This window comes from Phoxinus phoxinus (assembly GCF_949152265.1).
Source record: "Phoxinus phoxinus genome assembly, chromosome: 16".
NCBI classification, from domain to species: Eukaryota; Metazoa; Chordata; class Actinopteri; order Cypriniformes; family Leuciscidae; genus Phoxinus; species Phoxinus phoxinus.
Window position 1 is genome coordinate 29004139 of NC_136891.1, and position 17544 is coordinate 29021682.

Below are 17544 nucleotides of genomic sequence, written 5' to 3' on the forward strand. Positions count from 1 at the left end.
CTTATAATTTGTTCTGAAGACTTCTCTGTGGTATGTTCTTATTAAACGTTTTACAGCATCCTAAGTCTCAGTAGGCAGTTGTAATCAATTAAATTTATTTTAATTGGTTACTTTTCTTCTTATAATAAACAAAAATGTAAAGGCAAATAAAACTTCATCATTAAATTGTAAAATACAATAATAACGTTTTGAATCAAAGGTGTAGTAAGCTCTGGGCTTCTTGTCTTCTGCTTGGGGTTTCTTGTCCTCAGCTTTGGGCTTCTAGGCGTCGGGGGTACTGACGTTTTAGTATCCCAAGAGGCAATCAGCTCATCAGTCTTTTATACTTCTGTTGTTTACCACTGACGTTAGGTTCTAATCTTCTTGATTGACATAAGTTGTGACTTACCCAAAGTTTCCCTTGAGCACACACACATAATCACACTTTTCTGCTCCTCTTTCTCATGGGTTGGCACACCCACATATACATCATGACCAATTACTGTACATCTATGCCAAAACAATATAAGCCATCTTTTACAAACAAAAATAAATAACAACATTGAATGCAATGCATTGTATCCAATACATAAATATGTGTAACAAAAAGGCATCTACAATAAACAAGGAGGCAGGTAATTGCATTTTCTTGATATTATACAACAGTGGGTACAGCAGGCTATGATGTAAATTTGAAAAGTGTTTTTGTTAGTCGACTAGATGCAGAATAAGTATTTCCAGAGTGAATAGATTATGTACCGGAGAGCGTTTTGTTTTGTAACCATGGAGGGTGTGTTGTAATACAGTACATGCACTGGGACTCCAGCCACTCTATAGCAACCGGCTTAAAAACAAACAGAGCTTTAGGTTATTTTTTAGATCTCTATTCTTCTTTCTTTGGAAAGCCAAACATCATATGTTTTTGTTGTATACTGTAAAATAGGTATCTTATTTATATGCAGTAAAATCTATTTTTACTTGTTTCAGAGAAAACAGTCGGTGAAGTCATTTGCATGGATGCTTGGCAGGGGGAGGGGCTAAGGAAGGCTTGGGCGCAGAGTCCAGACTCCGAGGTTCTGAAGGTGTTGGAAGAGGCAGAGCTCCAGTCCTTAACTCAGAAACTAGATCCTGCCAGCACCTGTGACCACACATTGACTGGTGAGTCTTTAATCAGTGTGTGTTTTTGCTCTCATGACATGCTCAGTCTTACTGACAATAGCTTCCTGTTAATCCTGTAATTTTGTGTCTTTTTATCAGAAAGCCTTAATCCCTTTGAAGAGGCGTCAGATGCCACTAATGAAGCCATACAAGTGCCTCTCCCTCAACACTGCCAGCTTGTCAGTAGCCATACCAAACAAGAAGTGACATGTCAGGAGACAGTGCCAATCATCGCAGAGGTTAAAAGTCAGGAACTAATCGCCGCAACACCAGAGGAGATAGAAAAGTCTCAATCTGGAGAAAGTGAGGCAGAGGGTGAGAATACTACACTGAATATGACTGCATTAGACATAGCTACGTAGCCCATTTTCTGAGATTTACATTTGTATTTTGCATTTAATGTTGTTTTTTTTACAAAATCACATTTCTCTGTCCTTCCAGTGGTGGATGATATTGAGTCAGTAGTTCTGGATGAAGTCACACAGAAAACCTCAGAACAGCCTCCAACAGAAGTAATGCAGGCATGGACAAATGACACTCCAGTTTCTCCGTAAGCACTTTTTTTCTGAAATGAAATCTTACAGTAACAGCACACAGGTTTGGAACACACACTACTATTCAAAAGTGTGGGGTTGGTAAGATTTTTTTGTTGATTTTTTAACATTTTTGGAAAGAAGTTTCTTATGCTCACCAAGGCTCCATTTATTTGATAAGAAAAATAGAGTAAAAATAATTGTATATATTGTATATAAAAATAACAATATTTTATTGAATATAGCGCAACTATGCCTCCAACGGCCCAGCTCAAGATCCTTTGCCGATCCCACTCCCCTCTCTAACCATTGCTTTTCTGTGTGATCTGTATACAATCCAATAAAAAGGCCTTATTGCTGTGATGGTAACTGAATTTTCAGCAGCCATTACTCCAGTCTTCATTGTCCCATGATTTGGTGCTCAAGAAACATTTCAAACTCCAAACCTTTGAACAGTAGTCAATATAATAACAGAATTTTCCTAATTTGGATAAACTATTCCTTTAATCATTGTTTTTTTTTTTTATCTTAGGCCAGCAGAGGGCAGAGTAATACCAGCAGAATGCTCAGAGATACCGCATAGAGAGGAGAAACATCCTGAACCTGCAGGTAATCTCAATGCAATACTAAGACACCTTATCTCCCTTTCACACAAGCATGTCTTATTATTAAAGGGGTCATGACATGAGAAACCAAATTTGCCCTGATCTTTTGGTATATAAGAGGTCTTTGTACCATTAAAACATCCTACAAGTTTCATAGCTTAAGACGTCCTCCCCATTATAAACGAATCATTTATTTAATCAAGCTCGAAATACAGCTCGTTCTGGATCCATGGTAAGAAGTGACGTCACGGTACGAAGTGACGTACCAGTGTTTGCATACGACCGCCTCCAGCACAAGACAACTACGCTTTAAGCGCAAGACAACTACGCTCATTTCGTATCGTTGTCACGACCGTGCACGCGCGCCTCACATGTGTTCAGTCGACGGACAGCGAGTGGGTCTGTGTACAGGGAAATGACGATGCCACGCAGATGTGCTGTTCCTGGCTGTGGACAAACAACATCTTTGAATACGCTGCGAAAGATCCAGGGAAAAATGGATGCACTTTATTTGTTTGCCGACGTCCCAGTCCATTTGAAGGATGACTGTATTGAGAACAAATCCCAAAATGATGCTGGCTTTGCCAGAAAACTGTTGCTCAAAGATAAGTCCGTGCCGACTATTCTGGGCTCAACAACGACGACGCAAACTGTAAGTAATGTATTTAAAACTTTAAACTACTTTTTAAATACGCTAATCCGCAAATGTTCTGGCTGGGGGCGTTAATAATTGATGCATAGGCACTGACGTTAGCCAATCATAACAGTGGGCGTTAACACTGAACTCTTAAAGGGGAAACACCCCCAAAACAGACTGTTTGAATCAGAGGATGAGAAACAGGGTGGGAAAAGGTCCCACCCTTAGTAAATTATAGTATTTACTATAGTTTTGTAAAAAAAACTATAGTAATACTATAATTGCACCTAAGGGAACATAATAATAAAAATAAAAAAAACCATGTCATGACCCCTTTAACCAAAGACCTCCCGGCTTCCACTTTACACTTTTAACATTTACCTTTAAACAATGTTAAACCACAGAAGCTTTAAAAGCCTGTTTAAATGCAGCTCCACTGTCAAAAACAAGAACCAAATAAAGTTTTTGTTGACCTTTAATTCTTTTTCCAATAGATGAGTCTCTGTTTGTGAAGCTAAGTAGTAGTCCAGCTCACAGACGTACAATAGCATTAACCATCCTGTCTGCCCAATCCTCATTGGAGGACTCTTCCTCCATCGCCTCTCGTTCCCGCTCTGTCTCTCCTCTGCGTTCCCACCACCATGACGACGCTCTCCTCATCGGCCTCTCCACTGGCCTCTTCGATGCAAACAACCCAAAGGTGAGCGTCGCAATCGGAACCCCACTGTACTTGTGTGTGGGTCTCAGTGTGTGGCATTTTGTCATACAATCCTATCTGTTTTCTTTCTCTCACATGTTGGTTCAGACTGCAAAACAGTAAAACTAAACTCTGGCCAAATCTTCAAGTACTGAAGGCTGAAACACACTGCACAACGTTTAAAATCTGTTTAGATTTTAAAACACTAGGAATCATACATGCACTTGCCAACTTTGTAATTGGTTACAGAGAAAAACGGCATCACCAAACTCATACAGATACTTGCTTCTTTGCTCAGAGACACACAACAAATGTAAACAATATGTTCTAAAATCAGCTCAAAATATAAAATATGTTTGATATCCTCCAACTGGATGGAATCATAATCTTAAGCCAAAAAATACTGAATCTGTGCCCATCATAAACTACTTGATTTTCTGTGAATCTGTCAACTTTGACTTCCTAAAATCTGCAGACAGGCTTTGACTTTTGGCAACTAGCGTCAGCACGTCCAGACTTTAAATTGGGGCAAAAATCCGGGCAAAGTTTGTGTAGTGTACAGAAATGTAGGTAAGACTCTGTGAACAGATGTACTGACCACTGATTTCTGGAGATAATATACTTTTTCAGAAATGAAGGTAGTTAGAAGGGTGCAGACACACAGGGACTTTTCTGTGTGCAAGCCTCAGTGCCTTGAACTTGATGAGGGCAGCAACTGGCTGCCAGTGAAGTGAAACAAAGAGAGGCGTAATGTCCACTCTCTTGGGTTCATTGAAGACCAAATGTGCCGCTGCATGCTGGATAATTTGGAGAGGTTTGAATGCACATGCATTCAAGTCAGGTAAATGCATTACAGTACAGTCTAGAAATGACGTGCCTGGACAAAGAGTTGTCTAGTATGCTCAGATTTTATGGGTCTAATTTCTGCAAAGAAGTGGGCTTTGATGACCAAATGAACTTCAAGGACAATATTGCAAGGGTATTCCCAGGTTCCTGGATAGGTAGACAAGGATTTTAAGTTAAGTTCAAAGTAGAGCTCTTTAATCCAGGCTGAGATGTCTATTGGGCAGGCTGAGATTCATAACGATATTGTGTCAAGAAGAGGAGATGGCCGAGCACCAAACCCTGAGGTACCCCAGCATTTTGCTGACATGACACCACTCTCCTCCAAGAACTCCTTGTGAGGTAGGACTCAAACCAGCCCAGTTTCTATGCAACCAATTTATAGAGTAGATAGGAATATTTGGACTCCTGCAGACAAGTCCAGTCAAAGATGCTCCTACCAGCTGCAGGGCTTCAGTGACAGATACCAGGCCTGTGAATGTCAGCTCTTAAAACCTAACTGAGTGCTGAGTGATCTGTTCTAAAATCACATAATGATCTTGTAGAAAAAGGGAGGGAATAGGGTCAAGGGGGCAGATGGTAGGATGGTTGGTTCAAGAAAGTTTACAGACCTTAGCCTGGAAAGTGGAGCATTGTGGTTGGGTTGTTGTTGTTTATGAATTTGTGGTGTTAAAGGGATAGCTCACCCAAAAATGAAAATTATTTCATTAATTACTCACCATCATGTCATTCTAAACCCATATGGTTCATCTTCGGAACACAAATGAAGATCATTTTGATGAAATCTGAGAGCTTTCTGTCCCTCCAAAGACAGCTACGCAACTACCACTTTGATGCTTCAAAAAGTTCATAAAGAGATTGTAAAACTAACTATTGAGAGGTTTAGTCCAAATAAAATTCTGAAGAGACACAATTGCTTTATATGATGAACATATTGAATTTAGGCTTTTATTCAAATATAAACATTCATCAACTCACACATCAGTTGTGGTAAACGGAAGCTCAAGCATGTTCACTTGATGTGCAAGTGTTTTTTTTTTTTGGGTGAATGATCCCTTTAAGAACTGACTGTTATTTCATCTCAGGTATCAGTTATATAAATCACACAGTGGGGTGTAATATGAAAAATACCAGATGATAAACCAGAAAGGCCTGTAGGAATTTTCAAATATTATTTATTTTATTATTATATTATTTTTTAATATTTTTATTTGAATTAGCTTTAATTTTAGTATTTTCAGTTTTCATTTTAGCTTTTAGTAATGTTATGTGCTTTTTTGGCAATTACAATTTTTTATATTTATATTTCTATACATCTTTTTTTCAGTTTTAGTGTTTTTGGTACTTTTTCATCTAATGTTTATTTTATTTTACATCAGTTTTGTTTCAGTTACAGAAAACTATTTTGGGAAACACTACAATAAGGTTCCATTAGTTCACTACATAAGCTAACAATGAACATTTATTTTGAAGTATTTATTAATTTTAGTTAATGTTAAAGGATAATTCCGGTATTTAACACCTTAAGTCTCTATTGTAGTTTGTTTTGGATGAACAAGAGTGGTGGACAACATTTTTTTGACAATGGTTCCTCTCTCGAGTTTTTGACTATAAAAGAATTGGCCATGGACCCATTTAACATTGGAGTCAATGGGCATGTCCGAAAATGTCATTAAAACAACCTTTAACATTAGTTTTCAAAACTGTGCAACTCACCGAGTGATTAGTGATGTTAGTTGATGTTCCAGAAACAAAAAGTGTTGCGAAATACAGTTTCTGTCGTGTTTTATTCGTCATTTTGTAAAATCTCATTGAATTCTGTTGAAGAGTGCTCGTTAATATAAATGCGCTACCGGAAACGGAAAGGGGGCTGTTTACATTTGGTCGATGTAGTCTTTCTGTTAAAGAGTGCTCGTTAATATAAATGCGCTACCGGAAACGGAAAGGGGGCTGTTTACATTTGGTCGATGTAGTCTTTTTGCTCGCTTCCGTTTCTCATAAGGCTGGCGAGCAGAGCAACTGTGCTCCGGGAGAGTAAGCGAAATAAACAAACAAAACCTTGAAAATATTGAAAGACGTGACCACTGACCAGTGCAATATGAAGTTGAACTCGACTGTGACCGTGAGTGTCCCGCGAGACATAAACATCGGTTATCGCCATCAAGTGGTCGGGAGTGTGCTAACGCTTTAGATTCAAATATTGAGCGGAAGTTACACGGTTGTGAAGTGTCTGAAAAAATAGTTCCACTATAGCAAAATAAACGGATTGGAATCATATATTGCGACGATATATTGTTTATAATCATCAACGAACACCACTAACCACTCGGTGAGTTTAACAGTTTTGTAAACGAACATTATTGGCTGTTTTAATGACATTTTCGGACATGGCCATTGACTCCAATGTTAAATGGGTCCATGGCCAATTCTATTATAGTCAAAAACTCGAGAGAGGAACCATTGTCAAAAAAATGTTGTCCACCACTCTTGTTCATCCAAAACAAACTACAATATAGACTCAAGGTGTTAAATACCGGAATTATCCTTTAAGGTCAACATTTAATAATACATTATTAACATCAAAAGTTGTATCTGTTAATATTATTCAATGAACCTGAGCTAACGATGAGCAGTTGTATTTTTATGAACTAACAATGACAAATATTAATAAATACTAAAACAAATGGATTGCTCATTGTTAGTTAATGCATTAACTGTTGTTATCTAACGGGACCTTATTGTAAAGTGTTACCACAAGTTTTAATAGTTTTAGTTTACAATAACAACACTGCAACTGTGGACTGTGAAGAAATGTCGGTGTGTGTTTGTCTTAATTGAAAGATATGAGATTATTACAAAGCATAGTAATGGTGGACCACACTGCTACTATTCATCACACTGATTAGAGCAGAATCTCTTCCACTAGACAAGACGAGAGAGGAAGAGAGCTCTGGAAAGAGATAGAGAAAGACTATAAGAAGAAAGAAAGAGATGGCACTATAGCAGGAGAAACAGATGGCAGTCTTCGATAATGCATAGCACTTAGCACAGAATGATAGAGGAGCTCAGATTTGTATCTCACAGAGTTTTTGTTTGCGGTGATTTGTTTTCCCACAGACTGAAATTTGTGTTTGTGTGCACATAATGGTGTGTGCATGCAGGGGTAGGCATATGTATGAGTGTGGATGTGCCTCAGGGCAAATCTGTGCTGCAAGGACTGCTGAATGCGTGTGTGTGTTTGAGCTCCTGAGTGGAGCGTTATTAATGCGATTCTTCCACATCCTTGATGTGCCAGTAAACCAAAAAGACTTTGCACTGGCCTGTGTACTTTTTTTCGCCCACCCCACAGGCGCACATACACAAATTCTTTTCTTTGCCCTTACAAAAGCACATTAACATTCACACCCATGCCCACACTTTCGCAAACACGCACGCACATTTGGCCTTTTGGCTTGCTTGCACCCAACCCTCTGGACAACTGGACAGGCAGATCACACACACACACACACACACACACACTAAATGCTGTCTTTCTCAGTACAGGCTGTCAGTCTGTTTAATCAGTAGTTTAGCACTCCTCTCTTCTGTCCAAGTGCGAGAACACAGTGCGTCTCTGTACTGACAACTGTAGTGGAGATGGATGACTGCGCCGATATTAAAGCCCTCCTCTGCTCTGTGGAGACAATTTGAAGTCCCTGCTGAGTGTTAAATAGCCAAGTTGTTTTATTCCTGTGCACGATTCAGATTGAACAACTTAGAGACTGTGCTTATGCATTTTTTTTATTCCAATTCAAGTTGACTAACCGTATTCTGTACATTTGTAGTCCACTTATGATGTTGGATTGTTGCACCAAAAGTAATCGTAAGTTAGGTTTTTATTTATGACAACGTCCGACCCTTATAACTAAAGCTTGCACAATAAAAAGATGCACGATACCGATAGCCGATTATTCATAATGATATCTGCGGATAGTTTGATTTTCTTAAAGGGGACCTATTATGCAAAATTCACTTTTACATGGTGTTTGAACATAAATGTGTCGGCAGTTTGTGTACACAGCCACGCTTTAATGGTAAATATCCAACCAATCAGCTCTAAATTCAACATTTTCTTCACACACAGTATGAGTTGCAGTCTGACACGTTTTTTGATTGACCGGATATAATCGGCCTTGATCATCAGCTGTTTTTAAACAATTGGCCAATAGTAAAAGTCCTTTTTATCGGCTGATCCCGATTATTGGCCGATACATCGGTCCATCTCTAAAGCTGTGCATTAAAATTGTAACACTTTACAATAAGATCTTCACCATTCATTAACTAATAATAATCATTAAGCTATATATTTGTTACAGTATTTATTAATCTCTGTTAGCATTGGCTAATACATTTTTTTTTTTACATCTTATGATGAATGACTGATTCAATGACAAATACATTTTTACACACTTGTCCCCACCTAGTGGCGCAACAATGTAATGATACAATTGTTATTTGAAGTGCCAAGTTACTTTTAAAAGTTTGAATCAATTTACAAGAGTTTTAAGTACACAAGAAAGGAAATTCTAGGAAAATCTATTAACATTCTTTATATTTTTTAAATGTTATCCTGACTGAGAACAATTAATCCATGCATATGTAAAAAAAAATGTAACTTTTAATGGGACACTTTTTGCCACTGTGGCTTTAAGACTTCCATGTAAATACCCTCGTCGCATGTACAATCGTTTAGGTTTGCTGTTGGGTGTATTATAGTTGGCTCTGCCTCATCATTCAATGACAACCTCTTTCTAAAGCCTGCATTGCACTGTGACAGGTTCACAAAACAATCCACACTGAAATGCGCTGCACAAACTGTGAAGGTCAGACGGAAACGATCGGGGATGTTGTTAAAAATAAGCTTCAAATGCTTGTTTCTAACATTAGGATCCTTCTGTCTATGCTGGGACACAGGTGCTACAGGACAGTACACCACATGAATCAACTTCCTGCACCTCCTAGATACGAAGTAGTATTTTGAACTTGTGCATATTTTTACATGCTCATGGCTATGACGACACAACCGTGAAGATTGCAGGATGAGCCATTTTTGCACCTTATTTTTAAATAAACAATCTGAGTGGACTGGGGAGGGAGCTTTGAATTTGAAGTGTTACATAGTACACTAAAGTTGTTTTTGCTTAATAAGAACATGAATGTTTCTGTTTTCAATTAATTGTGTGGGTATCTGGTTTGTGATGTTTGAAATCACTTGTGTTTTGTATCAGATGTTGAGGACGTGTTCCTTACCAGACCTCAGTAAAGTGTTCAGTGTTGCTGCAGAAACTGAAGGTGCCGTCGTTCCTAACAACGACCTGGAGATTGAGGATCTGGAGGATAAAGCGGATGAGCAGTCTGAAGCTGAGGAGTAAGACACACAAAACTTAATGCATGTGTACATACTCACATAAACACCCTCACTTATGACCGTCTCTGTCTCAGTGTGTATGAGGATGAAGATTTGAGGGAGCTCAGAGCATCTATGGAGAGGCTTCTCCAGGAGCAGCGCAGTGAAGATGATGATGACGATGAAGAGGAGGACGATGGTGGTGGATCCAATGGCAGCCCGGCTGATGAAGAGGCAGCTGTTCTTAATGGGCTGGCTAGTGCTGTTGATGACAAATGCAGTCCAGAGGAGGAGCGTTTTAATAAAATGGCTGAGGAAGAGGATGATGTTAGCCATGGTGAGGAAGAGCCAGGAGGGCCAGTTACTAATGGAATGGAGGTTGAGGAAGATGAAGAGCAGAACAGCAGTGAAGGCCAGCTCAATGAGGAGTGGCAGTCGGGTAATGCAATCACGACTGCATCCATAAACAACTACAGCTGTGTATCCACGAATAGAGCACAAAGGCTGAACACATTATCCGGAAACACAGAGTAACAGCTTGACACAACCACTGATATAATACAACGGCTAACTATATACGTTCAAACAGCACAACAGCTAGATATAACTGCTAATCGAGCAATACAGCTAGACACAACAGCTAACCATATCTGCTAAAACAGCACAACAGCTAACAATATCCACCAAATCAACATGATAGCTAGCCTAGCAGTATCTGCTAAAACAACTCAACAGCTAACCTTATCCTCTAAAGCAGCACAATAGCTAACTATATGTTAAAACAGCATAACAGCTAACCATATACTGCTTAACAACTAGACACAACAGCTAATCATATCCTATAAAACAGCATAACTGCTAGATACAAACACTAACACATAACAACAGCTAACTATATCCACTAAAACAGTACAATAGCTAGACATAACTAACACAGCACAGCAGTGAACACAGCATACCAGCCAAATGCATCCGCAAAAGTAGGACAACAGCTGACAACATCTTCAAATGCAACTCAAAGGCCTGTCATGTTCACAAACACAACAGCTAACCATGAACACATTACAGATGTTGACACCATCCACAAACACAACTATGTCCATAAATGCTCAAAACAACAAGCCATAAAAACTCTGAACCATTGCTGACTGCATCCACAAACACAATAGAACTGCACTCTAAATACACCGCAATCAAATATCACGTTTAAAACGTTGCTAAGCACACTAGAAATTAAAACAAATATTTATTGAGCTAAAGATATTGTTCTGGCTAATTAAATCTGGTGATTGATTGACTTTGTATGACTACAGTGTGTGGAGTGACACTGGCAAATAACACTTTTAATACTGACATAGGTCAGCATAGCATCAGCCAATGTTCCACAACGGTACACTCTCACTGTGTGAACTTAGTGGTGAATTATAGCATGTCTTTATACCTGTGCATGGGTATGAGTGCAGATGGCAGCGAGGAAGAAGACGATGAAGACCTAGAGCAACAGGACAGTATCTTCAGTCGTCTGGAGGAGCTGCGGTTCCATCTAGAGCAGGCCATGGGCTTTGAGAACTTCATCCAAGCCTACAACAAGATCAAGGTCTGAGTTCCTCCGTTTTGCATTAAATGTCAACTCTCACCATGCCTCCAGTGAGATTCCGTGGTTTTGTGCCCGGTTGAATGCATTGCGGAAATTCTGCATATCTAAGAGGTCTTTAGTGGTCAAATAACAATGCAGCCATGTACTTCTGAGATGAGGACATTCATCTAAGTTTTGTTTTTAGCCTTGGGGTTCGTTCTGGGAATTAGATGCAGATGTTATCCGTAACCTTTAAGAATGTTAAATGTGCTGCCTTATGATGCTTTTTATATACGGTTTGTCACACTGGAAGTGCAATAAACTGCAGTAATTTGCTGCATTTTTTTGCTGCCAGTTGCAGAAACAAACAAAAAACTAAAATTAAGAAACTAGTCAAAATGACCTTTACTGAAATTGTTGGTTCACCTAAAAATTAAAATTCTGTCATCATTTACTCACCCTCATATTGCATATGATTTTCTGTGGATTGGATATTGTTTGGACCCAAGTGTTCTTCAAAATACCTTTTTTTGTTTGCCTCAGAAATTAAGTCTTACAAGTTTGTAGCAACATGAAAGTGAGTAAATTATGAAAGAATTTCATCTTTGGGTGGATTACCCCTTTGAGGACTTAAATGGACTTTAATCGGTTTGCATGACTTTATCCAGTATTAGATTTGTTATTTGTATGAATTTTCTTTGTTTATTTAGGCGATTCATGAGGATGAAGATGAGAACATTGCAATGGGCTCCAGCATGGTGCAAAGCATTCTGGGAACTGAGCACCAGCACTTGTATCCTAAAATCCTCCATTTGGTGATGGCAGATGGAGCTTACCAGGAAGGTAGTGTTTACACACATTCTCACTCTCTGATCCATGCATGTATACCGTTTCATGATCTGATGTTCTTACATATGCACTAGTTAATTCAGTCTGAAGTTTGCAGAAATAGAGCAATATTACATGGATGGGTGTAGAAGAGGGCAATTATGTCATTTAGTGCCGTAATTCAGGCACTTTAGAGAATGCCCTGAGAACACGCATAAACACACATTCATAAAGAGACAAATTGACTGGTTTTTATTCAGACAGTTTGTCTGAATGTGTACACATTTTATGTATATCTTCCCCAGTTATTTTTTCACTGGTTGTAATCCCTAGACCTACAGATACAAGACATATATTAAAAATGAAATGCATATCAATTATAAATATAATTTGTTGTTATTATAAATAATAATAACAATGTAATATATCAGGGTTTGAGCTAAACTCTGCAGGACAGTGACCCTCCAGGACTGAAATTGGCCATCCTTGTATTGTGTTTATGAAATGATTGTTATCACTAACAAAATATATTTTTTTATTAGTAATTACATTACTAACACAAAATACATACGAGTACAGGTATGTGAGCGTCTACCTCACCCAGTTAGTATTTTCCACTGTTTTTATTCCCTAGACTTACTGATGCAAGACAATAATATAAAAAAGAATATATAAATTGATAGAATAATAGTAGTAGTAGTAATAATAGTAAAAACACAATACACATATGTAAACAATAAAAAAAAATGTAAAGGTGAGAAAGCAGAATGATTTGCTCATTTCAGATCTTAATGCCTGTGGTTCTTTGACTAGTCCGAACAGAACGAGTTGGAGTGAAATAGATGAACTGTTCATGTAAGCAGTGCCTGCTCGTACAGCAGATGTTTGCGTCTCTGAGCAGTTCCAGGGCATTTGGGTCAGGTCACGTCATTTGGGTTAAGGCGCATACATGTCTGCTTGTGTATGTAGCAGCCTCTGATTGATGTGAGGGTATTCCTGGCATTTACACTATGCGTTCAGGGCTAACTCCAGATTATGGACTTTAATGTGACCTCTGACATCAGGAATATACCCTGGAAGTTTTCTTCTCGAAAGTGAGTTGACTATCATATAACAGTTCCTCTGTTTCTTTCTCTTCTGCCCCTCTCTTTCGCTCTCTCTCAGATAATGATGAATAGAAGTTATTCATCCGTCCCGTTGGCAGCCTTGGACAATCTGCTGGCTGGCTGAAGTGTTCCCATGATGCACTCTGACAGGCCGAGGAGGTGCTATGGGGGAACGGGGGAGTGATAGAGAGAGGGGGGGGGAAGGGGAAATGGGCCACTCAAGCATGGGCAGTTTAGAGTCCACGGTTGACTGTAGTTCTACTTCCATATCCCAAGTAACTGAAGCACTTCTCTGTAAATTGTGTGCATATAAATGTGCTGTGGATAATGATATTTAACCAAAGCGTAGCCGAGTGTTAGCAGGCGAGAAGTAATAAGTCTCAGACAGAGATGTACATGTGTGTCCTCCTAGCTGATGACAGACTGCATGTGAAAATGCTGCTCCTGCTGTATTCACGACAGCTGAATCCATGGAAACTGCTTTTTAAGGCTCTAGACTGGCCAGGGAGGTCTAGTTCAGGGGTCAGAGGTCAATTATCTGCCCAATATCAGGTGCCTGCACACAACAGGCAGCGGGTTTTAACCAGCTGTCTACCTCAGACAACAGAACTTATAGTCTAAAAATACCAGTCTTCTCAAATTTTCTGAACCTTTTTTTATACTTTTTACATGTTTTCATAACATGCTCAAATATTATTCTTACTGGTGAATCTTAAAGCATTATTTCAGGACTTGACAAAACTGTTATTTAGGGAGAGTTACTATGCATATAAAGTGCACTAGCACACTTGTTTATTAACGAGATAGTTCACCCCAAAATTAATCTTAAAATCTGTCATAATTTACTCACCCGCATGTCATTTCATACCTGTGGCTTTCTTCCTGAAAAGAAGGTATTCTGAAGAATGTTTAAACCGTTTTTCTCCATAGAATGAGTGTTGAATAGAATGATTTTTTAATTTTGGGTGAACTATCCCTTTAAGAGCTTTTGTTAATGCTGTGCGGATGCTTTGCATGTTCTCCAGCAGGATGTGTTGAGATGGCCTCTTTGTTTCAGTCGCTGGCAGAACGTGGTAATTGAAAGTGTACAGAAATCTGTTAAATAAGTTGCGAGCATTACTGTTTGATTGCATGTCAGGATATATATATATCTTTGTACTGAAATAAACTTGTTTTTTTTTTTGTTTTTTTTTCAAAGAATGTGCCTGTGTGTGGGTATTTGGCAATAAAACACTTCGCTTTGGATGTGAAACAGCTGAGCTCAAATCAGTTGCCAATATCTGTTTTCAGTTATCTAGATAGGAGGCTTTTCTTCACCCATCCTCAACCTGATTAGTCTGGTGAGCTGTCAGTCAGCAGCAACCGTGCAGCTGTCACAAGAATTGTCTGGAAGCATGTAGGGGTTTCCCCTTATCACAGAACACCCGTACATTCTCAGAAAACCACAAACTGTTGTGTGTGTGTGTGTGTGTACGTAGAAGTCGTGTCGTTGCCAGATATCTTGAGTCGCATAGTGTTTGCTTTCATTAAATCAAGCTTTTCTGAATGAATTCACGTGTATTCTGACCAAGATAATTGTATTATCAAATTATTTTGTGGATGTATACAACTGTTTAAAAGTTTGAGGTCAGAAAGAAATTAATACTTCTATTCTGTAAGGAAGCACCAAAAGTGACACTAAAGACACTAATTTATTATGTTACATACGTTTTCTGTTTCAAGTAAATACTTTTCTTTTGAACTTTCTATTCATCAAAGAATTGAGATGAAAACAATGTTTTCAACATTGATAATAACAATAAATGTTTCGTAAGCAGCATATTAGAACGATTTCTGAAAGATCATGTCAAGAGACTTCGGTAACACTTTATTTCGATAGTCCCCTTTAGACATTCTACTAACTATAAGTAACTTTGCAGTACATGTCAATTAACTGTCATTAGAGGATTGGTAGACTCTCTGCTTAATATTTGTGAACACTTTATTGTGTTGGTCCCCCAACAGACATTCTACTGACTAAGTAACTTGGCAACTACAAGTCAACTTATTCTCCTAACCTATCAGTCTACTGAGAGTCTACAGCCTATTAATACTCTGAGTGTAGTTGACATGTAGTTGAGTTACTTATATTAAAAGTTACTTATAGTTAGTAGAATGTGTACATTTTATTGAAAGATTATCGAAACAGTAGTAGTATTGGTAAATGATTTTACCTTTGAGGATAAAAGTATAGTAGTAAAACATCAGATGACTAAAATATAAATATAATAATCATTGTGCCCCAAACTACCAGCAAGCACTTTCTGTGATATCAATGAGCCTTGCCTTGCTCTGTTATGTGCTTTGTATGTTTTTTTTAATATCCATTGTCACAGTTAATTATGCCTCTGATGGCTCTGCGCTATGCAAATACAGCTACTTCATCCTGTGGGAGAATACATTTGGGTGCACAAAGAAGCACTGGTGGATGGAAGAGTGGATTTTTATTTTCTTCAACATGGCAATTGTTTTACTCTCATTTGAGTGCCTTTTAATTTTTTAGGAAGACGTATATGTTGTACTGCAATTTTAGAGATGGCTGGGTGTCATTAATCACACTGTTACGGTTAATGCTCCTGAAATGCATTCAATTAAAAAAAGACAATGTAATTAACTATTTATCATCTAAATGACTGCTTACTGATTTCCTGATACTCATTTAACATTGCAAGAAAACCTTGGGCTCATGATACAAACATTTCAATGAATCTTTGCATTGATATAATGTTCAATGTTCCTGGTCAGGAGTCATGGGGTTCGTGGGGACTTTTAATCAAGGCCTGTGGACACTGGGAATGTTTAATATGTTCATGACTGATGAGGTCAGAATAAGGCAATAAGACAGCAGAATGGATTGTGCAAGAAAAAGCTGTTATCCTTGTCTCACCCTTCCTATAAAATATTTTACCCATTTATCAAATCCCAGGGGTTGAGCTAATTGACTTCCTGGTTTCGGTTCCCAAAAGGCGATATGCGAGTCTCCTATGTATGCAATACATACATATTCACGCTCCGTTTGCCATGCGCACACATGAATGAATCGTTTATGCCTCGGATCTGACCTGACTAATTTCACCGATGGCTTTGTGCCTAATCTGACAAGTGTTTTGCCTGGAGGGATAATTTTGCAGTCTTTCTCTCTGAGAGCTAGTTTATTTGTACAGTCTCTCAGTGGGCTTCTTAAAGTAGGTTAGGTTAAGCTAAAAACCTCCCCCACCTGAAGGCAGATTAATACTGCTCTTTCATTAACCTCTGCACTGTTAACAGTCTCTGGTGTGGAAACAGACATGCAATATCCTGCTGAAGTTCTGCTGAGACAGGAACGCTGAGATTATCAATAGCACAGGCTGGAAATCATATTGATAGATGTATTTGAGAAGGTTAGAGAGGGAAAGACAAAGCGGAATGTGTTAGATGATGAACTGCAGAGAACATTTGGTGCAAAGAAATGTGTTTATGTGGGGAGGTCAACGAGTGATCGTCAACGAGTGGATCTCTGAGCTGGTGCGAGTGAGTGGAGATGGGGTTAATTTGCATATTCATATGAGTTTTAAGGGACACTATTATTGACAGGGGGACTTCAAGCAATTTTCAGCTTTTTTATACAAGTTATACAGGATTTAACTAATTTTTAAGTCAGTTTAATGTCATTTAAGTAATTTAAATTGTTATGACTTCAATTGTTAAGTACTATCAACTAGCCTACAACACCATAGGAAGTTGTAACAGAACATTTATGTTTTGTCTAAATATAAAAAATAGAACATAGTTGTGTTTTTAGTTTAGGTTGAGTTAGACAATGACAAGCTAATCTAAATTGAAAACTATAAATGTAAATATATCAATAAACACTTAAAAAGTTTGGGGTCAGTAAGATTTTTTTGTTGTTGCAAAAATGTACTTTAATTCAGCATATGCATTAAATTGAGAAATCAAAAGTGAGTAAAGACAATTATTTGACAAATGCTGTTCTTTTGAACTTTCTAAGAATCCTGGAAAAGAAAAGTATCACAGTTTTCACTCAAATATTTCTTTAACACTGGTCAGTAGTGGTCAATAACGATATGGTTCTGATATATATCATGCATAATACTTTTCATATGAATTATTGTCTTTCTAATTATCTTATAAAACTATATCCTGACTTTTTTGTATTT

The 17544-nt window shown here is 38.2% G+C and overlaps 1 protein-coding gene across 4 annotated transcripts in view; it reads left to right on the forward strand.

The window, feature by feature from the left end:
* nek1 (NIMA-related kinase 1) overlaps positions 1-15884 on the forward strand; it is a 30279-nt gene extending 14395 nt beyond the window's left edge. The window contains exons 26-35 of one of the 4 annotated variants that reach the window (XM_079584166.1): positions 967-1137; positions 1237-1452; positions 1579-1687; positions 2203-2279; positions 3407-3612; positions 9720-9859; positions 9934-10277; positions 11302-11435; positions 12125-12257; positions 13407-15884. In XM_079584166.1, the coding sequence (XP_079440292.1) occupies positions 967-1137; positions 1237-1452; positions 1579-1687; positions 2203-2279; positions 3407-3612; positions 9720-9859; positions 9934-10277; positions 11302-11435; positions 12125-12257; positions 13407-13420 (1544 nt within the window). In that variant the 3' untranslated portion in view covers positions 13421-15884. The remainder of the gene's footprint in view (positions 1-966; positions 1138-1236; positions 1453-1578; positions 1688-2202; positions 2280-3406; positions 3613-9719; positions 9860-9933; positions 10278-11301; positions 11436-12124; positions 12258-13406) is intronic. The other 3 variants (XM_079584165.1, XM_079584168.1, XM_079584167.1) reach the window with 3 other exon arrangements.
* Positions 15885-17544: the final 1660 nt, after the last annotated feature.